This window comes from Panthera pardus, unplaced genomic scaffold, assembly GCF_024362965.1.
Source record: "Panthera pardus isolate Hobbes unplaced genomic scaffold, ASM2436296v1 HiC_scaffold_25, whole genome shotgun sequence".
Taxonomy (NCBI): Eukaryota; Metazoa; Chordata; class Mammalia; order Carnivora; family Felidae; genus Panthera; species Panthera pardus.
The window spans coordinates 66,312,261-66,334,584 of NW_026526821.1; the positions used below are offsets into that span (position 1 = coordinate 66,312,261).

General features: G+C 40.0%; 1 protein-coding gene across 1 annotated transcript; it reads left to right on the top strand.

The window, feature by feature from the left end:
- The first annotated feature begins 6,997 nt into the window (after positions 1-6,997).
- Positions 6,998-21,725, top strand: EPCAM (epithelial cell adhesion molecule). Its single transcript, XM_019415251.2, has 9 exons — positions 6,998-7,287; positions 9,491-9,598; positions 9,911-10,151; positions 11,025-11,090; positions 12,302-12,365; positions 13,829-13,930; positions 15,620-15,820; positions 18,358-18,402; positions 19,814-21,725. The coding sequence occupies exons 1-9, from the start codon at positions 7,212-7,214 to the stop codon at positions 19,853-19,855; spliced, it is 945 nt and encodes a 314-aa protein (XP_019270796.1). The 5' UTR covers positions 6,998-7,211; the 3' UTR covers positions 19,856-21,725.
- The last annotated feature ends 599 nt before the right edge of the window (positions 21,726-22,324 follow it).

The following is a 22,324-nucleotide window of genomic DNA, read 5'->3' on the forward strand; positions in this document are numbered from 1 at the left end:
AAGATAATATGATTGTGTACATATCAGAGCCTAAGAAATCTACACACACAAAAAAGCTGCTAGATCTATTAATGAATTTAGCAAGGTTGAAGGGTATAACGTCAATATATAAAAATACATTGTATTTATGTATACCAGTAATGAACAATTGGAAAATGAATTTACAATACAATTGACCCTTGATAATATGGGTTTGAACAGCACAGGTCTGCTTATAAGTGGATTTTTTACAGTACTTTGTTTAAAAAAAAAATTTTTATAGTACTGTACTTTAATTGTATTTTCTCTTTCTTATGATTTTCTTAATAACATTTCTTTCCTTTAGCTTGCTTTATTGTAAAAATATAGTATCTAATACATATAATTATTATAGTACATAACATAAAATTTAATCAATTTAATCAAAATTTTAATCAACAGTTAATCAACTGTTTATGTTACTGATAAGGCTTCCCATCAACAGTATGCTATTAGTAGTTAGGTTTTGGGGGAGTCAAAAGTTACACTGGGGATTTTTTTTTCTTTTTAAAAACATTTTTTTTAACATTTTATTTATTATTGAGAGACAGAGCGAGACAGAGCACGAGCATGGGAGGGGCAGCGAGAGGTGGAGACACAGAATCTGAAGCAGGCTCCAGGCTCTGAGCTGTCAGCACGGAGCCCGACGTGGGGCTCCAACTTACAAACTGTGAGATCACGACCTGGGCCAAAGTCTGTTGCCCAACCAACTAAGCCACCCAGGCGCCCCTACACTGGGGATTTTTGACTGTTGAGGGTCAGCACTCCTAAACCTTGTGTTGTTCAAGGGTCAGCTATAACATCAACAGATGAAATGCTTATGGTTAAATTTAACAAACTATGCATAAGATCTTTACACTGAAAACGACAAAACATTTTGAGAGAAACTAAAGTGAGTTCTAAATAAATGGATAGACCTTGACATAGACTAGAAAACTCAATATTACTAAAATGTTAATTCTCCCCCAAATTTGATATATAGATTCAATGTGATCCCAATAAAAATCCCAGCAGGCTTTTTCATAGAAATTGACAAGCGCAGTCTAAGATGTATATGGAAATGCAAAGGACCAAAATGCAAAACAACATTGAAAAAGAACCACAACATTGGAGGGCTTCTGCTCCTTGATGTCAAGACCATCTTAACCAAGCTGGCAGAGTCCTAGAGCAAGGACAGGTACGTACGTCAACAAAACCAGAGAGTTCAGACATCAACCCCACACACATATGGTTAACTGAGTTTTGATAGGTGACAATGATAGTTTTTTCACTGTATGGTGCTGGAACAACTAGCCAGACATGTGAGTTAAAAAACAAAACAAAATGAAAAAAAAAATACACGCACAAAAACCTTGACTTTTTAAAAAAAATGTTTTTTAATGTTTAGTTATTTCTGAGACAGAGAGAGACAGAGCATGAGTGGGGGAGGGATAGAGAGAGAGGGAGACACAGAATCAGAAGCAGGCTCCAGGCTCTGGGCTGTCAGCACAGAGCCAGACGCAGGGCTCGAACTCGCAAATCGTGAGATCATGACCTGAGCCGAAGTGGGTCGCTCAACTGACTTAGCCACCGAGGCGCCCCTTGACATTTTTTTTTAACATAAATTAACGTATTTATTATAGGCTATCAGTGTTTCAAATGGTGGAGCTTCTACTGGTCTTTCAATTCCTTCAGTCTCCTGATGGCAGATTTTCCTTGTGACAGCAGAAATGGTGTTTGTTATAGATCCAGGCTCCACCAGCCACTGTTTTCATGAAGGAACCACAGTGCTAGATCCCCACAGCTCCTCTTTTCATCTTGGTTTTGCCACAGAGGGAGCAGGTGTACTCGGTGTGCTGGCTTATTTCAATTTTCTTCACCATTTTCCTGAACTAGGCACTTGAACAGTTTCCTGGTGCGGTTAGCCATGTTGCCTCAGATGAGATCCCAGCCCAGTCAAAAACTTTGACTCTTATATTATACATAAAAATTGACTTGAAGTGGATCATAGATCTAAACTTAAAAGCTAAAACTATGAAAGTTCTAGAATAAAATGTTGAGAAGACGACAAAAAGTTGGATGATTTCCGCATAAATAATAATGGTGAGACGCGTGTGAGAGAACTTTGTAAGAGAGAACTGTCTTGTACAGTAGGATAGGAACATGTACCATGTGAAGCTGGGGAGAAAAAGCAGCTGACTGCCTCTAGTGGAACAGGAATCAGGGTGGGGAAGGGAGCTCCTGGTTTTTAACGCTTGTAGTACGATTTGACTTTTATACTATGTTACATGCATTTATTTGATAAAAGTAAAAATCTGTATTATTTTTAATTACAATAGATTTCACCTAATGAGTATCTACATATTAATGTAGGAAATAGTGTACTAAATACTTATTATGTAGCGCTTTACATTTTATGAAAGAATTTCAAGGGCCAAAATATATAAAAAACAGTTTTTTCATGGTTAGGGGCTAGAAGTTTTGATCTGGAGACAAAGTTAACTTTTTTAATGACAGATAAAATGACACTTGATAAAAATTATACACATACATATGTGTATATATTAAGGTGGGGCCCGAATATACAAATGCAAACTAGTTTTATAAACCTAAACCAAACTGAGTAATATCTCCATTTTATCAAGAGTACATCCAATGAGGTGTGCCTGGGTGGCTCATTCGGTTAAGCATCAGTCTTCAGCTCAGGTCATGATCTCGCAGTCCGTGAGTTTGAGCCCCGCGTCAGGCTCTGTGCTGACAGCCTAGAGCCTGCTTCTGATTCTGTGTCTCCCTCTCCCTCTGCCCCTCCCTCACTTGCACTCTGTCTCTCTCTGTCTCTCAAAAATAAACACTAAAACAATTAAAAAAAAAAAAAAAGAGTACATCCAATGAAACCCGGTTCTTTAGAATTAATGAACACATGGCATCAAACTGTTTGACAATGATTATCTAGGAGAGAGAGAGGTTTGCTGGGTAGTGGTCAAGAAGAACTTTCATTCTTCAATCTTTTTTTTAAAGATTTTATTTTCACGTAATCTCTGTAGCCAATGTGGGGCTCAAGTTCACAACCCCCAGATCAAGAATTGCATGGGCTACTGACTGAGCCAGCCAGGTGCTCCTCATTCTTCCTTCTATATAATGTACCTTTGTTTCCTACTAATATATTACCCATGAAATACCAAAAATTTTAAGAACTAATAGCCCATTATAGTAAACGTTTACACATTACACTTCCTTTTAGCCATCTGCGAGAATAACATTTATCCTATTTAAGGTTTAAGTTCATATATTATGTGTGTGTGCAGGAGCGTGCACACACACACACATATACTCTAAACCTATGTGAAAAAACTAGTATAGGATATTAACTAGGTAATGTTCTTAAAGAGCACTTCTAATTGTTTCTTTTTTTTTTTTTTTTTTAATTTTTTTTTTTAACGTTTATTTATTTTTGAGACAGAGAGAGACAGAGCATGAACGGGGGAGGGTCAGAGAGAGAGGGAGACACAGAATCTGAAACAGGCTCCAGGCTCTGAGCAGTCAGCACAGAGCCCGATGCGGGGCTCGAACTCACATACCGCGAGATCGTGACCTGAGCCTAAGTCGGATGCTTAACCGACTGAGCCACCCAGGCGCCCCCCTAATTGTTTCTTAAGGAACATAATTCTTTTCCCCAATGCTGATTATATTTAATATGATATATTTTTGTTTTAGAAGTATCCTTTATGTAGTCAAGAAAAACTCAAAACCCAAATCCTTATTCAATCAATTAATATTTTATATTACTCATTGAATTTTTTATTTTTATTATTTTTTAATATTTATTTTTGAGGGGGGGGGGAAGGGGGAGGGGCAGAGATAGAGGGAAACACAGAATCTGAAACAGGCTCCAGGCTCTGAGCTGTCAGCACAGAGCCCAACGTGGGACTTGAACTCACGAACCACAAGATCACAACCTGAGCCAAAGCCGAATGCTTAACTGACTGAGTCACCCAGGCACCCCTCATAAATTTTTTTAAGTGTTTATTTTGAGAGAGAGAGAGTCTGCATGCAAACAGGAGAGAGGCAGAGAGAGAGAGAGACAATCCCAAGCAGGCTCTGCACTGTCAGCACAGAGTCTGATTCGGGGCTTGATCCCACCAACTGAGAGATAATGACCTGAACTGATATCAAGAGTCTGACGCTCAAATGACTGAGCCACTCAGGTCCCCCACCCATTAAATTTGTATTAACTACTTTCTCTCCTTTTCCATCCAGTCTTTGGCTTTGATGTTGTTTTTTCAGAAAGAGAGAGCATGAGAATGGGAAAGAGGGACGGGGTGAGTTGGGGAGAGAGAATCTTAATCCATGCTGAACACAGAGCCTGAAGCCTGACTCAGGACTTGATCCCATGAGCCTGGGATAATGACCTGAGCCAAAATCAAGAGTCAGGGTCTCCATCACCTGAGCCACCCAGGAGCCCCTGATGTTGGCTTTCAAATTTGATTCTTATTTGATGGAATGCAGGAGTTTGGTCAGAAAAGTTTAATTTTGGGGTGCCTGGGTGGCTCAGTCGGTTAAGCATCTGACTCTTGATTTTGGCTTAGGTCATGATCCCAGGCTCATGGGATCGAGCCCCACATCAGACAGTGCAGACCCTGCATGGGATTATCTGTCTCCCTCTCTCTCTGCCCCTCCCTACTCACTCTCTCTCAAAAATAAATAAACATTTTTTTAAAGTTTAATTTTTAATTTTGTCATATTTTTTTCTTAGTCAAATATATCAAACTGGCTTCTGTCAAAATTTAAAAGCAACATCTGTAAAATTTGAGAATAGTTTTAGGAGTATACCTGGGTATGAAATCTTGCAAAAATATTGACATTTCTTCCATAGGGCACTGGAATCACAAAAGACTAACAATCAAAGCATAAAATGAGAGTAATTTTGAGCAGTGAGTGAGAAATTACAAAGGTGTTAAAGAGCTATAAAAATAGATAATATCTTGGGGCATCTGGGTGGCTCAGTCAGTTAAGCCTCTGACTCTTGGTTTCAGCTCAGGTCATGATCTCGCAGTTCATGGTTTTGAACCCCGCGTTGGGGCTCTACACTGACAGTGTGGAGCCTGCTTGGGATTCTCTTTCTCTCCCTCTCTCTCTGCCCCTCCCCTGCTTGTGCTCTCTATCTCTCAAGATAAATAAAATAAACTTTAAAAAATGTTTAAACAGGGGCACCTGGGTGGCCCAGTCAGTTGGGCAACCAACTTCACTCAGGTCATGATCTCACAGATCGCGGGTTCCGGGCTCTGTGCTGACAGCTCAGAGCCTGGAGCCTGCTTCACATTCTGTGTCTCCCTCCCTCTCTGCCCCTCCCCCCACTCATGTTCTCTCTCTCTCTCTCTCTCTCTCTCTCTCAAGAGTAAATAACATAAAGAAATTTTTTTTACATGTTTAAATAAAAAGTAAGTAATATCTTGGATGTGTATTTAGATACAGTGAGTTAGAGATTAATGTGGTATTTTGTCAATTAATAATCATTTACTCAATTCTCTTAATTTTGATGAACAATTTAATAAACAGCCTTCAAGTTATAAGAAGATGAGGTAACAGAGTTAGATCTGGCAATGAAACATTTTGCAAATAAAGCCACAAAAATTAATGAGATTATTCTTGGGAATAGTATGTATAGTTTGGGGGTTGGCAGTGTGCAACTTCCTGAAAATACCCAAAATGCAAAAGCAACAAAAATCAGGTTGATAAATTGTTCTTGATTTGATACTATTCATTTCACTTAAATTGCTGAACAGATCATAAAGTTCCAAAACCAGGTCTAGCAACTCAGATTTACAGGTTTAAAAGACTGATAAGATTTCCTTATGAACTCAATAATCAAATAGTTTTTTTAATGTCCTAGTAAAATTCAAATTATACAGGTAGCCATTGTAACACAGTGACTATTTACATTAATCAACTGACAATAATAGGAAGGTACAACTTAAATTATTGCTCAATAAAAGCATAAATTTTTACTTGATATATACTCGAAAAATCAAATTTAGTTGAATCTTAAAATTGCTTTTTCACCTTTCCTCTTTTGCACTTACTCTGATGATATCTAAAACAGAAAAAAAAAAAAAAAAAAGGCCAGAAAAAAAAAAGCCTCCCTCCGCCAAAAAAAAGCCTTTTAAAAACAGGCTGTCATATTACAGCTAGCCCAGATAACATTAAAAACACTCGAGTCATTACAATTATTTTAAGACTGTAATAATAGCGTGTTGTAATTTGAATTCATTTGCAATGAAATTATTGTCCTTCGTTTCTCCTTCTCTGTATTTTGAAAGGACTATCGACATTGTTCTCCAATATTAATCAAAGCTGGAATCATCTCAGTTCTCAACATTTGGCTCTTTGGGAACATATTTTCTTACATCTTCAGGTGCTAAAAATGCTTATAAAAATGGGGAAAGAATGAGAATAATTATAAAGAACACACGGATTTGTCATCTCCTGACAGCCAGAGAGAGTTTTCTTTTCTAGCTTAAAAGAGTAAACGGCCAGGTAAAGTTCAAAGGTCGACTTTTTTATTGTTGTTCCGACGGTTCTCCAGCTTCCCTTTACATTCCATTTTAGCTTCCGCCTTCCCAGACCCCTCACTCTTTCCTTCAGACCTCATTTCTTCAAGGTTTCAGAGTCGTGCTCCTTCTGGTAAAGGGAAGCCTCAGTTTTTTCAAATTTTCTCCGTAGCTACCAAGGTTCCCTGCAGGCTGTCAAGGTCATAGCCCACCGCCCCTCCAGCCCCACCAGCAACCACTGCAGGAAGCACCTGCTGGCGGCGTGGGGCTGGGCGCCGCCCACATACACCTGGGGACGGGGTGGTACCCCCACCCCCACCCCCGACGGCCTCGCCAGGTGTGGGGGAGGGGAGCTTACTCTTTCTCTCTCCCCCGCCCCCAGGCGGTGACTCACCGCCGGAGACCTGCGGCTGAGGTGTGCAGCCCGGGGCAGGGCCCGGGAGGCGGGGCCGCCAGGTCCGGCAGGTCTGCTCCGCCCCGCCGCGCGCGCAGAGTGAGCAGTTCCTCGGGGAGCTCGCACCGTTGGTGCGGTGCGGGTATAGCTCTCCGCCGTCCTCCCGACGCTGACCCGCGCAACCCACGCCCGTCCGCCGGCTCCCAGCGCCCCGCTTCCTCCGCACGCTCTCCCGCGAGACCCCAGCCCGCCTCGCGCCTCTGTCGCACAGTATGGCGCTCCCCCAGGTTCTCGCGTTCGGACTCCTGCTCGCGGCGGCCACCGCGGCGGTGGCCGCGGCTCAGAAAGGTAAGCAGCAGAGTTGTGGGCTGGGGCCGGGTGGGGACGTCCCACGGCATCCGAGACGGGAGATGGTGGTGAAGGGGCGGCCGGCCGCGCTTTCTCGTCTGGAGCGGATGGCGCGGGGCTGCAGCAACCCAGGCCCTCTGCACTCTGCAGGCGGTGGGAAGGCTCCCGCTCGCACGGCGAGGAGGAAACCTCCTCACTATGCGGCTTTGCACCGCTCTCTAGGGAAATGGCCCGGAGCAGGGGCGGGGAGGCAGTGAACGAAGTGGCCTCGTTCGGTAACTCCTTGGCCTCGGAGTGGGCCAGGAGGGCTTGGGGAGACGCAGCGGCCGCGCCACGTCTGGGCGCGCCCACCTACTCCCGCCGAGGCGCGCGCTTGGGGTCCTAGTGTGGCGGAATCAGCCGCGGCCGGGAGGGGAGTCGGTGGCGAAGATGGCCCGGCCCCTCCTCCCCCGGGCACCTGAGGCTGGCCCCGGATGTGGGTCTCGGGCGGGGTCAGGTGGCTGCGGGGAGGCCGTGGGGCCCGCTGCGCATCTGCGCGGGTAGCAAGTCGTCCTGGGCCTCGACTACCTGGGGTGTGAGAGTGGGTGTTTCCACTTCTTTAAGGATCGTGTAGGTAATGCCAAGTTTATTGTAGGAACCCAGAAATATCGGTAATGGTAAAGAGTAAAAAGAAAAACTCACAATCTGACCGCTTCAAGAGAATCTCCTAATTAATAACTGACTATACTTTTTAGACATTGCTTTAAACATTGCTGTAAACCTAAACACAGTTTTATATCTTGGTGTGTGTGTGTGTGTGTGTGTGTGTGTGTGTGTGTTTACTCCCACATAACATCCAGATTTTCCTTTTCTTTTAATCTTGGAAACCACAATTTAAGTGGTGATGGAACAGTCTCTGGTGTGGAAGGTCACGCCATTATCCGAACGTTGGACATACGGTTTGATTACATTTTTCTTAGTTTGTTATAAACATCTTGGCTGCCATCTCTTGATGGTAAGATGGTGGCCAGAAGTAAAGTGGCAGTTGGCGGAAGTTTTCTGGAAAGGTCTTTAGACCTTTACCAACAGGGCTTGGGCTTAATTCATTACACTTTCAAACTATGCAGTTTAATTAACTCATGTTTTTCTAGCTCCAGTCTAAGGCTAAGTACTTAATCTTAAATTGTTTTAAAGTGATGATAGTTGCTATAGAGTATGTTCAGAAAGCCTGTACATGATTGGTCTGTTCTAAATTTCCACGTCCCTTGGGCATGAAAATGGGCTTTGGAGCAGGTATAGTAGAGTGCTGCATAAGACTTTAACTCTTGGAGGACAGCCACTATCTCCTTTTGTGATCCCAATATGGAGTTTAGTGCTGGACCGATTATATAGGTGGTTCATATTAATTATAATTTAAACAGGGAATAATTAAAGCCAACTTGAGATGAAGGATCAATATAAAAATGGTTTGTCACAGTAATTTTTGTTAATGATTGTATTCTCTTAGCTAGACAAATAAACGGAATTAGAGGGGCTTGCCAATTTGAAATTAAAATGAGGTTTTGAGATAGTGAAAGATAATGACTATTAAACTGGCACTAATACCCAGGATAAGCTGCTTAATATCACCTTCAAAATTGGGAACTTAGAATTCAGTTTAGTTAGGAAGCCCACAAACAAAAGTGACCCCTAAATTCACTGAAAGTATAATTTTTCTAAGATATAAAGTTGTCCAAGGGCTGAATATATTCCCACTAAGCTTAAATCTTTAAAGTTCAGATTTTAAGAAAATGGGCTGGGAGGAGGGAGGAAATGTGAGTTACTTACAGATCCTAGAATTGGAATTGTTGATTTTTGGGAAATGAGTCAGTAGCTGACAAGCAAGAGTTTATCTAACAGAACAGGAGGAGGGAAGGATCTGAGACTGAGAGTATCATCATGGAGATAAGGCTGAATATGATGTTTGGAGGGCTGTATTCTTGGTTTAAAAAAATCAAAATGGGAATGCATGCAAATTAGACTACGTGTCTGTATAATATATACAAACTATTCACCATGATATCAGCCACTCAAATTACAGCTGAAAAAACATTCAGGACCATTTTTTAAGGCTTTGTGGCCCTATAACTTAAGCATTATTATTAGAACATAATTTAGCTGGGACACTAGAGTTCATAGTTGGATCCACATTTTAAAGTGGGATTTTGTTTTTTAATTTATCTAGGATGTGTCTGTGAAAACTACAAACTGACCACAAACTGCTCTTTGAACACACATGATCAGTGCGAGTGTACTTCAATTGGTGCACAAAATTCTGTCATTTGCTCAAAACGTGAGTAGAATATCCTCATTGCCTTTAAACTGTATTTTGGTTTAGCCTTCCTTGATTGATGTGTCTTGAGTTGGGAAGTGTTGTGTTTTGTGGGTTTTTTTTTTTTTTTTTTTTTGGTTCAAATTTGGATCATGTTATTTTGTCAAAATTATCTCCTGTAGCTGAACCATCTGAAAACTTAGAAAGTGAATATGGAACCATGTAAGTCTGCAATAATCTTTGGCTCTGGGAGTTTGGAGTTAAATTAAAATGTTTTTCCTTATGCATAAAACTGCAGTTACTTTTCAGTATGACATGAAGCTTTCTTTTCAGTGGCAACCAAATGTCTGGTGATGAAAGCAGAAATGACTGGCACAAAGTCTGGGAGAAGAGCGAGACCTGAGGGGGCTTTCCAAAATAATGATGGGCTCTATGATCCCGACTGTGATGAGAAGGGGCTCTTCAAAGCCAAGCAGTGCAATGGCACCACCACATGCTGGTGTGTAAACACTGCTGGGGTCAGAAGAACTGATAAGGACACGGAAATATCCTGCTCCGAACGCGTGAGGACCTAGTGAGTTGAGCTGTCAAATGTTCCTTGTCTTCATGCTTTTCAGATTCGTTTAATGACATTTATCTTTGAGTATGTAATGTGATTTGGTGGTTTAGAATTCAAAAGGTAGAAAAGGGTATACAGTGAAAAGCTTTCATTTTTTTCTCAACCCCCTCCCCCCCCCCCGCCTGCAGCTACCCAGTTTACTTCCACAGAACCGATGTCACCAGCTTGTTATATAACTTTCCAGAGATACTTTTATGAATTCACTAGCAATATATTTTTGTTATTTTAAGAATTGTTTCTTATAGTAGCCTACTAAACAAGGATTTTCCTCTTACATTTTTACTTAACACTGTTCAGATTTTAAAGTTGGATTAGTGTTAAATGTATATGAAAAATTTAAGCTGTTTATGTATTTGCCTATTTATTGCGTTTTAAAACGAGGTGTGGTTGTCTCGGGCTCATGCAATAAAAAGGAGCGGAAGCATACTCAAGCTAGCTTAAGGAAAAAAATTTTTATTTAAAAACTGACTAGAGCTGGAAAGTTATCAAGACCAAGGCAGGCACTCTCTCCTTTGGTGTTCTGAAGCCTCATGGTCACTTTTCTCTGTTCCACTCGGTGCCTTTTTGTCTGTTCCCTTGAACGTGACCCAGCGTGAGCAGCTAAGCCTTGGCTTTACGTGACCTTGAGTATAGTGGCCCAGCGCCAGAGGTTGACCTGTTGGAAGGGTGTTCTCTCCTGGATGAGTGCTTTATGAGCAACGTGTGAAGGCCAAGGAAGAAATTAAGGGCATACCTATTGCATAAACCCTTTTCTGTTAATTATACTGTAATTTCACTTGGGAATTTTCCTATTAGTCAATCAATAAATACTGTCTTTTTACTTTACAGCTGGATCATCATTGAACTAAAACACAAAACAAGAGAAACACCTTATGATATTAAAAGTTTACAGACGTACGTACTATTAAGTGCATTCTATTTGCACAGTTAATACTCAGATCTTCGTTCTACACCATTAGAAAAAGGAAAACAAGTCTTAATGCTTTTTCATATTTATGAAAAATAAGATATTATAAGTAATATTTTAACCTTATTTTGAAAATAGAGTTGCAAGAATAATACAGATTCCTATAGGAGTCTTCACTCAGATTCACCAGTCACCAATGAACATTTTGCCCCACTTTCTTTTTAAATGTGTATGTGTGTGTGTGCTTTTTATATCTGTCTAAACATGTATAGATGTTTTTTTCTGGAACCATTTGAGAGCAAGTTGTAGATATCATGCTCCTTTACCCCTAAATACTTTAATGTATCTTTTCCTAGGAACAAAAGGCACCCTTTTAGTTTCTTTCTCTTTCTTGTAATCTCTACGTGCAATGAGGGAATCAAACTCACAACCCCAAGAGGAGAGTCGCATGCTCTACTGACTGAGCCAGCCAGGCGCCCCGAAAGGCACTTTTTTCTATAACCACTCTACAGTTACCAAATTCAGGAAATTTAACGTTACACCAAATTGTGCCACTTTTCCCAGTGTTGATCTTTATGGCAGTTGTTTCCCCCTTTGACCCAGAATGCAATCTGAGATCATGCATTGCATTTAGTTGTGATTCTTTAGTCCTTTTTGATATGGAACACTGTCTTGGCCTTCGTTGGTCCTTCATTACATTGATATTTGTGAAGAGTATAGGCAAATCAGTTCATAGAATGTCCCTCAGATTAGGATTTATCTGTGCAAGCTAAACATTTTTGACAGAAAAACTGCATAAGTGATCTTATGTCCTTTTCAGTACTTCACATTAGGAAGCACCCGATGTCTTGTCCCTTTATTAGTGATGTTAACTGTAGTTAAGGGGATATGTATATATATTAGGTTTGTAAGGTACAGTTACTGTTTACTTCTTTGTAATTAATAAATATATGGGCAGATACTTGGGTACTGTGTAAATATCCCATTTCTAATCAAACTAGAACTCAATTATTTTAACATCAATGGATGATTCTAGCCTGAATCAATTATTAGTAGTTGCAAAATGGCATAAAATTTTTAAAACAAGTTTGGTTAATGACAATTCTAGAGCTTGAGCTACCTGCTTAGTTAAAAAGTAATGCTTCTTAATGTTGTGTAGTACACTTTTTTTAAAACACAGGTTTTTAATTATTTACAGTGCACTTAAGGAGGTAATCACAACTCGTTATCAACTAGATCCAAAATATATCACAAACATTCTGGTAAGATTTTTGTTTTTTTTTAAATGAGCTTTTGCAGAAAGTTGGTGGGATAGTATGGTTTGGGTATGAATTTTGATAGTGGTTAAACTGCACTTGAATACCAGTTTAAACCCTGGACGCTTAATTCAAATTTCCTGTTCTTTTCCTTCCATAGCCTTTGAAAACCTCAAGTTCACCCTTAAGGAAAATGTAGTATCTCTAATTTCCGTCATGCATGCCAGTCACTTTAGCCTAGGAAACCTCTCTCAATGATTGCTTTTGGTACATTTTCTTTAGGATGCCACCTAGCTCCCATCTTCTCTGGTTTAAGGAGCTAATTCTTAACCAGGTTACCCCTTCCTTGACTCTTTGAACTCTGGTTGAAAAATACTTGAATAGTGTAATGGAACTTTTTCAAGGCAGAAAAGTGATGTCATTTTTAAGGACAGGAAGGAATATACTTTTTTGCTCCTTAAAAGCAGAATGTGGTAAATGCATACTGCATTTTGGATTGTATTTCTTTAGTATTTTATTTTAAAAGTAGTTCTAACCAAATAAGGTGCTTTATTTTTTTATTTTGTTTTTATTTAAAGTTTACTTATTTATCCTGGGGGGGAGAGAGAGAGAGAGGTCAAGTAGCGGAAGGACAGAGAGAGAGGGAGAGGCAGAGAATCCCAAGCAGACTCCATACTGTCGGCACAGAGCCCAGTGCAGGGCTTGAACCCATAACCTGTGAGACCATGACTGAGTGGAAATCAAGAGTCAGAAACCTTTTTTTTTTTTTTAATTTTTTTTTTCTTTAATGTTTATTTTTGAGAGAGACGAGACAGAATGCAAGTGGGTTGGGGCAGAGAGAGAGGGAGACACAGAATCCGAAGCAGGCTTCAGGCTCCGAGCTGTCAGCACCAGAGCCTGACGCGGGGCTCTAACTCACGAGCTGTGAGATCATGACCTGAGCTGAAGTCGGATGCTCAACCGACTGAGCCACCCAGGCACCCCCCAAGAATCAGAAACTTAGCTGACTGAGCCATCCGGGTGCCCCTTTGCTTCTTTTTTTAAAGTAAGCTCTGTGCCCAATGTGAAGCTTGAACTCATGACCCTAAGATCAAGAGTCACATGCTCTACTGACTGAGCCAGCCAGGTACTAAGATACCTTTAAGATACTAAGGTACTAAGATACTAAGATACTTTAAGATCTTGTTTGAAATCTTTTGGGCAGAAGAATATTCTCTTTTAGAAAGAAAATATGCATCATAATTATTTTTAGTTGTGTAGCTGTCTTACTTCCCTTGGATAGATTTTAAAACTTCCAAAGAGTTTTACATTATTAGTTATAAATTCAGTTACCCGCTAATGGAAAGGAACACTGACACATTTAGATTATAGAAAATAAAAAACTAAATATTCTGAATATTGAACAGTAATATTTTTACATGATTTTGGTTGTGTTGGTATTAATTTGTATTTTTCATATTTTCCCCCAGTATGAGAATGATCTTATCACTATTGATCTGGTGCAAAATTCATCTCAGAAAACTCAGAATGATGTGGACATAGCTGATGTGGCTTATTATTTTGAAAAAGATGTGAGTATAATCTTCCTCATTTAATTCCTGTGTTTAGAAATGCAATGCTAGGGGCGCCTGGGTGGCTTAGTCGGCTGAGCATCCGACTTTGGCTCAGGTCATGATCTCACGGTTTGCGAGTTCGAGCCCCACATCAGGCTCTGTGCTGACAACTCAGAGCCTGGAGCCTGCTTCAGATTCTGTGTCTCCCTCTCTCTATGTTCCTCCCCTGCTCACACCCTGTCTCTCTGTCAAGAATAAATAAAGAAAAAAAATTAAAAAAAAAAAAACTGCTTTATAAATGCAATGTTGTATGTCATGCTTCAATGGATTCAGGATCTTTCATCATCTTTTTTTTTTTTTTTTTTTTTTAAGTTTATTTATTTATTTTGGAGAGCACACAAGCTGGGGAAGGGCAGAGAGAGAGGGGGAGAGAGAGAATCTTAAAGCAGGCTCCACTCTCAGCACAGAGACTGACACAGGGCTCAATCTTACAAACTGGAGTAATGGCCTGAGCTAAAATCAAGTCAGACACTTAACTGACTGAGCCACCCACCCAGGCGCCCCTTCTTTCGTTATCTTTTTCTTCACTTACATATCAACCACACCTCTGTTCTCCACATGATTCTTGTGCTGCAATTAATAACATCCTCATCCCTGCCTTGCACCTTCTGCAAACACCTTTCTGACCTGTTTGTTGTGTATGAGAGAATATCTTCTCTCATAATTCTTACCTGTTGTATCCTTGGTAGTTACTTAGTTTATGTGGATAGCCTCTTCTCCATTATAATGTCCATGAACAAGGGGTGATATAAGAAGTGCTATGTAACTAGTGTGATTAAAATAGTTTGTTTCGGGGCGCCTGGGTGGCTCAGTCGGTTAAGCGTCTGACTTTGGCTCAGGTCACGATCTCACGGTCCGTGAGTTCGAGCCCCGCGTCGGGCTCTGTGCTGACAGCTCAGAGCCTGGAGCCTGTTTCGGATTCTGTGTCTCCCTCTCTCTCTGACCTTCCCCTGTTCATGCTCTGTCTCTCTCTGTCTCAAAAATAAATAAACATTAGAAAAAAAAAATAGTTTGTTTCGACTTTGTTATCAAAAAAATAAATTAACATAGTGAGCTATGTATTTTTATTTAAAAATATTTTTTAATGTTTATTTATTTTTGAGAGAGAGACAGAGCGTGAGCATGGGAGGAGCAGAGAGAGAGGGAGACACAGAATCCGAAGCAGGCTCCAGACTCTGAGCTCTCGGCAGAGAGTCCGACTAGGGGCTCGAACTCACAAACTATGAGATCATGACCTGAGCCGAAGACAGACGCTTAACCTACTGAGCCACCCAGGCACCCCTACACTGAGCCATTTTCTGATGAAACCTGGGATTTGCTTCAAAGCAATCTGGCCCAGGGGGAGGGGGAAGGGAGGAAGGAGAGAAGGAAGAATGGATTAAGTAAGGTTGGCCATTTGTTTATATTGTTGACTCCAGGTGATAGGTACATGGGATTTCGTTATGTTGTTCTTTCTACTTTCATGTGTGTTTGAAAATTTGCCACAATAAAAAGTTTTTTTGAAGTTTCAGCGTACGTGATAGTTACCGCTCAAACCAAAAAGACCCTTGACAGCAGTTCTTTCCATGTATAATTGGCATCTAATTCTATGTGGCCATGGTAGGTTTTCTTAAATATTTTAAATTGCTTTTCTCCTTCTAAATATAGGTTAAAGACGAATCCTTGTTCCATTCCAGTAAAATGGATCTGAGAGTAAACGGGGAGCAATTGGATCTGGATCCCGGGCGAACTGCAATTTACTATGTTGATGAAAAACCACCTGAATTTTCAATGCAGGGTCTGCAAGCTGGTATTATTGCTGTCATTGTGGTTGTGACACTTGCAATTATTGCTGGAATCGTTGTGCTGGTGAGTGTAGAACAAGTCCGCTTTCTTTTTTTCTTTTTTTATTTATTTTATTTTATTTCTATTTTTATTTTTTTTAAATTTTTTTTTTAACGTTTATTTATTTTTGAGACAGAGAGAGACAAAGCATGAACAGGGGAGGGTCAGAGAGAGGGAGATACAGAATCCGAAACAGGCTCCAGGCTCTGAGCTGTCAGCACAGAGCCTGACGCGGGGCTTGAACTCACAGACTGCGAGATCATGAGCTGAGCCGAAGTCGGCTGCTTAACCGACTGAGCCACCCAGGCGCCCCTATTTTATTTTATTTTATTTTAGAGAGAGAGAGAGAGAGAGAGAGTGTACAGGAGTGGGGAAGAGAGAGGGGGACAGAAAGAGAGAATCCTGAGCAGGCTTTGCACTGTCAGTGAAGAGCCCAGTGCAGGCCTTGATCCCATGACCCTGGATGATGACCTGAGCCAAAATGAAGAGTCAGAGGCTCAACCAACTGAGCCATCCAGCCATTTGAAGGCATATTTTTTCAAGAAAAGGTGACAATGTGAGAGAACTATCTCCATATTTTAGAACATATTAATGAAGCAAAATCTTCAGTTTTTATAATACTCTATAGTGAATGAATCTCTTGCATCTGGCCCTTTTTTATAAAACGGTCACTTTATGAAGTAAGAAAGGATACTAATCTGAGAAAAGCTCATAGCTGAGCACCGCACAGGTCAGTTACGTTGCCACCAAGCAGCAAATGTCCTTTAGTTCTCTTGCTGCAAACAGTCCAACAGCCCTGCCAGCATCAGTGCAAAATACCTGAACTCCCAAACCGTTCAATGAAATGAAACAACAGAACACCAATTATTAAAGTTAGCATGGAAAGGGTTAAAAGTGGTAAATATGAGGAACGATTCTAAACAAAAGATTAGCAAATTTAATTTAGCAGTGCCTCAGCAGAAGAAGGTACCACCTGGACAGGATTTATTCTAGAAATACAAGGATGCTCAGCATTAAGAAATCTTAACAACATAGCATAATTCAGAAATAGATTTGAGGGTATGTGAAAACTTAAATTTTCAGTTCAGTGGAATCATCATACCTGGCTATCCATCTGGACGAAAACAAAGTTGAGCTTCTATTTCGCCCCCTCAGGGCAGGCCATATTGCCCAACTCTGGGAATGGTACATTATGGAGCAGGGTGCCCATGTTCAAACAAATTCCCGATGGATTATAGTAACAAATGTTGAAAAATAGAACAAGCCTCAAAATTAATTTAGGAAATGTTTGTGCAACCTTGTGGTAAAGGAAACCAAGCAAGGCAGGAAATCTAGAGTCCATGAATGAAAAGTTACATATTTGACTAAGTTGAAATTAAACATTTTTTATGGCAAAGATCTTATAAAGTGAAAAATAGCAATGATATGCTGGGGGGAAATATCCATGATGCATAAAACAAAAAAGATAGTTATGCATAATATATGAATTCTTAGAGGAGAAAATTAAATCAAGAATAGCAAACGGCATGGATAGATGATTCACAGAAGAAATCCAGATGGGAAATAAACACATGAGAGAATCCTAGAAATCAAATTGTCCTATAGAAATGAAAGCACAGGTACATAGGAAGGACAGTATAGGTTATGTATTGCACTGTTGCTCGTAAGGGTGAATCTGGAAACAATTTGAGTGCACCCCTGTAGGAAAATGGATGAGGAGATTGTGGAATATCTATGTTATGGAATAAAGCTGTTAAAAAGAATGAGTGCAATTTATAGCTTTTGCTCATCGGAAGGTTCCTATGATGTTGATATAGGCTGTGCAGAGAGGGAAATAATACTGTATGATCCCATTTTTTTAGACTGCCCCCTTTCCCAAAACTCATATGTATGGTTTTGTGTATGTTTGTATTAGGATGGAGCAAAATGTGGAGGAATGCGTAACAGGCTGTTAGATTTTATTATTAAAGATTGTTTGTTGTTTTCTCAATGCTTTTTTTTTTTTTTTTTTGGTTTTTTTAACTGGTTGTTGTAGGCTTTTTGTTGTTACTGTTCCAGAAGATTTTGGTGGGGGCTGGGCTCAAAGTTTTTTTTTTTTTTTTTAATTGAAAGATAATAAACAGTGTTATATTAGTTTCTGGTATATAAAATAATGATGCAACCATTCTGTATATTAGGGGCACCTGAGTGGCTCAGTCAGTTAAGTGTCTGACTTCAGCTTGGATCATGATCTCACAGTTTGTGAGTTCAAGCCATGCATAGGGCTCAGCATAGAGCCTACTTGGGATTCTCTGTCTCCCTCTTTCTCTTTGCCCCTTCTCTGCTCGTGCGTACATAGTATACTGTCCTTCTCTCAAAAATAAATAAACATTTTTTAAAAACCTCTTTAATTCTGTATATTACTTAGGTCTCGTCATGGTAAGTATAGGCTTTTGTTTTTTTTAGTTTAGTAGGGAAATTTTAATTTAAGAAATAATATCTGTAGATTTTAAAATTAAATTTGTTCAGATAGGAATAATGTTCATTAAAAACATTTATGTGTCAATTTTTCTTCCATTCAGGTTATCTCCAGAAAGAACAGAATGGCAAAGTATGAGAAGGCTGAGGTAAATGGATTACTTAATAAAAAGGCCCCTTTTTAAATCTCTTACTCCTGATAATCACTATACCTACCTAGACACTGATAGGACTCCATTATACTGGAGCCCCTTCATAGTATAGTCCTTAAGGTCTTAGGGACAGTCTTTCAGTGTTTCCTTAAATTCTCCTTCATGAGTTCCATGGCAGACCAGCTAATATTGAATTCTGCCTCAACGCATAGTGGGATAGGAAACCTGCAATTTTTGTTTGACAAAGTGTCAACTTTTAATGGAATCTTTCAGAGGCGTACTCTGTGGATTCACATTACAGAAACTTAATGTGGCTGATGACCTGAGTTATTGTTTTTATTCCAGTGAAATAATTATTAAAAAAGAATTTAATACATGTCCTAATGAGTCTCTTCCATGCTAACTAGTCACCTACATTAGTGTGAAGACAAAGTGTGAGATTGTTAGCGTGTCAGTTGCTTGGAGTTGGATGTGAACCACACTTGTTCCTGAACTCTGTCAATAACATTTTCAGTATACCCACTGATTTTTATATATTTATGCATTTATTTGTAATTGTGTATGTGCATTTTACTAATCTTAATTGTGTATGTTCATTTTACTAATCTTCTACCAAGAAACACAGAAATGTAAAAGAATATTGAAAAAAAATTGAATAGAACTAGAAAGTTGTAGCGTTTTTTTTTTTTTTTTTCCTAAACCATAGTTGACCATCTGGCTTACCTGGTTTGGTGACCACAGGTCTAGGGGACAGACTCTCCCTGAACTGAAGCATAACAAAGTTGGAATGACAATGTAGTGTTGTGGTCAAGAGCAATGTAGATGTGGGTTTGATTACTTGTTAGCTGGGCAAGTTATTTAACTTCTTTAAGCCTCCACGTTTCCTTATCTGTAAAATGGGGATATACATACAGACCCATTGTAGGATTAAACACAGTAGTCTGTATACAGTGTTGGTCCACTGCTTGGCACACAGCAGAATGTTTGCCAGTGGTCGTAGTTTCCATTCATCTTGTCTCAGTTCTGCTTGTAACTAATTGTGTGATCTGTGACAAGTCAATTCTGAGCTTCAATTTCCTCGTCTGTAAAATAGAAAATATATTGTTTCTTACTGGACATAAAAATGGCATCCATTTAATAAAGACCTTATCCATTCTTAAAGATCTAACTCACCTGCTACTTCCCCATCACTTTGGCCGTCTTACCTCCAAATAGTAGTTTGAGTCGTGCATTCAGTGCATGCTTCCTTGTAGTACATTTTTTCTTTTTCCAAATGGGGCTCATAAACGTGGAGAGAATCATCTTGCTTTCCTCTTTTTTTTTTTTTTTTTTTTGTAACTATTTTAAGGATGAACAAAAACCTGGAAAATTATTTAAATTTGTTTTCTCTTTTTTTCCTCTATTTCAGATAAAGGAGATGGGTGAGATGCATAGGGAACTCAATGCATAATGACTATAATTTGAAGAGTAACTGCAAGAAGGGAAGTTAGCAAACATTACAAATGTACAAACATGGGACAAAGAGATCTTTGAGGACTATTGTTTTGTTAGTTAACATCTGTTTGTAATAGTGAAACCTGTACTCAATATATAAGCAGCTTCAAATTGACTTTACCAATCTTAAAATTTGACCACAAGTGTCTTATATATGCAGATCTGATACAAAACTCAGAACTTGGACTGCAGAGTTAAAATTGTTTCTGCCTTACATTGAAGTGTGTACCTTAAATATGCTTCCACAGTAGAGATTTAATGACTAGTGTCTCATCCATTTGTGATTGAACGCTGCCTTTCTTTTTACTTTGAGTCTTGTACATACAAACTTTTTTTTTACAAACTGAAATAAAACATTTTAAAACTAAATTTCCTAACTTTGTTTGAATCATACAGAATCAAATTTCATAGTATACAAATAAGATAACAGGTTAAGAAATGCTCAGAATGCTAACTGCAAATTGGAGTTTTATAGGAGTATTTATAATTATGTGTATTCAGTATAAAGTGTATAATCTCTATGTAACTTCTACACAGAAAAATCAAACAGTTTTATTCTGAATGAATCTAAGTTTCTGTTTTAAACAAATTGGCATTTTGACAAACACACCTTAGGGCAGAATTGGTGGATAATGTTGTGAACCATGAATGCTATGGTTGGTTGAGTTAAAGCACCAGACATTCAACATCTTACATGACAAATAATTACAGTAAGACACATTTTGTGTGAGTTAAGAGTATCCTGAAATTTTGCTTTTGATAGGAAATTTTTAAAAACACTATGAAGAGAACAGCATTAAAGAAAATGTAAAAGTTAGATTGAACATTTACCAACGATTTTTATCCCTTCTGTAGTAGGCAGACTTCTAGGATGTCCCCCAAGATTACTTATCCCTGATGTACATGCCCAAATAATCCTCTCCCCTAGAGTGTGGGCAGGGCCTGTGAATATGATGAGCAGTCACTCCCGAGATTAAGTTACATTTTATGGCAAAGGTGAGGGGATTTTAGATGTAGATGTGATTGAGATCCCTAAAGCTTGACTGTATTGAAAGATTACAAAAGAGTGCCTGAAGGTAGGAGACAAGAAGTAGAAACTATAGATGAGCTCTCCCATTAGTCTTAAAGCAAACTGCCATGTGGTGGAGAGGGTCACCTATCAGGAAACAGCAGGCTGAGAGGAGGGCCTCAGTCCCACAACCACAAGAACTGAATTCCGCCAACAATCACTGAGCTTGGAAGAGGACCCCAGCTCCAGATGAGATCACAGCCCTGGCCAACATTACCGCAGTCTTGAGACCGAGAAAAGGATCCACTTATGTGATGCCTAAACTCCTGACCTGTGGAAACTGATAATGTGTTTATTGTCTTAAAATGCTAAATTTGTGGTAATGCATTATGCAGCAATAGAAATTGATACCGCGAGTAGCAAGAAGGGAATAGATAATAAGGAGCAGCCATTACCCCCAGGCCTGAGACAGAGCACCCGAAGAAGAGAATCTCTACTTCGCCTAAGCCCCACTCCCCAGGCTGAGATCTGGACCCGTTGGGAGAGGGCAGTGCAGCTCACTGAAGAGGAGGGAAGTTGCTATGATGCTACCCTGGAGGGACTTACTGAAAATCTGCCCCATGGAACTTGCTGGAAATATGCCCTCTAGGACAGGAGTCCTCAAACTACAGCCTGCAGCCTGGCCTACCACCTGTTTTTATATAGCCTGGGAAATAAGAATGGCTTCTGCATTTTTAAAGAATTGAATATTTCCTAGTATGTGAAAGTTACATGGTAAAAATGTCAGTGTCTGTAAATAAAGTTCTATTGGAGCACAGCTACGTTCATTTATTGTGTGTGGCTGTTTTGTACTATGGCAGAAGAGTAGCGTTGGACCCACTGGCTGGCAAAACCTAAAATATTCATTCTGGCCCTTAACAAAAAGTTTGCTGAACCCCTGCTTTAGGGTGCTGGGGAAAAACTGTTCATAGGAACATGTCCTATTAGACACCAAAGGCACTCCGTAAAGCTGCCTCCCCCCCCCACCACCCCGCCCCCCCCCCCCCCCCCCCCCGAAAGAGCACAAGCAGTAGAGAGGGAGAGAATTTTAAGCAGGCTCCATGCCCAGCTCGGAGACAGGGCTCAATCTCACAATCATGAGATCATGACCTGAGCCGAAATCAAGAGTCCAACGCTTAACCGACTGAGCCACCCATGTGCCCTTAAAGCTGCTTTTTGTCATTTGGGTGTGGGAGCAGGTGCTCAGGGAAGCTGAGGAGCTGGAGAAGCCCTGGGCTCTGCAAACTGGGGAAACAGCAGGTGTTGCAAGGGGAACGCACTCCCCCTTTTTCTTGAACTGTGTGTCCTGCACCCTGTACTGACAAAGCTTCAGGTGCATTTTTACACAGAAGGCAAAAGGGTGAATTTGCATGGAAG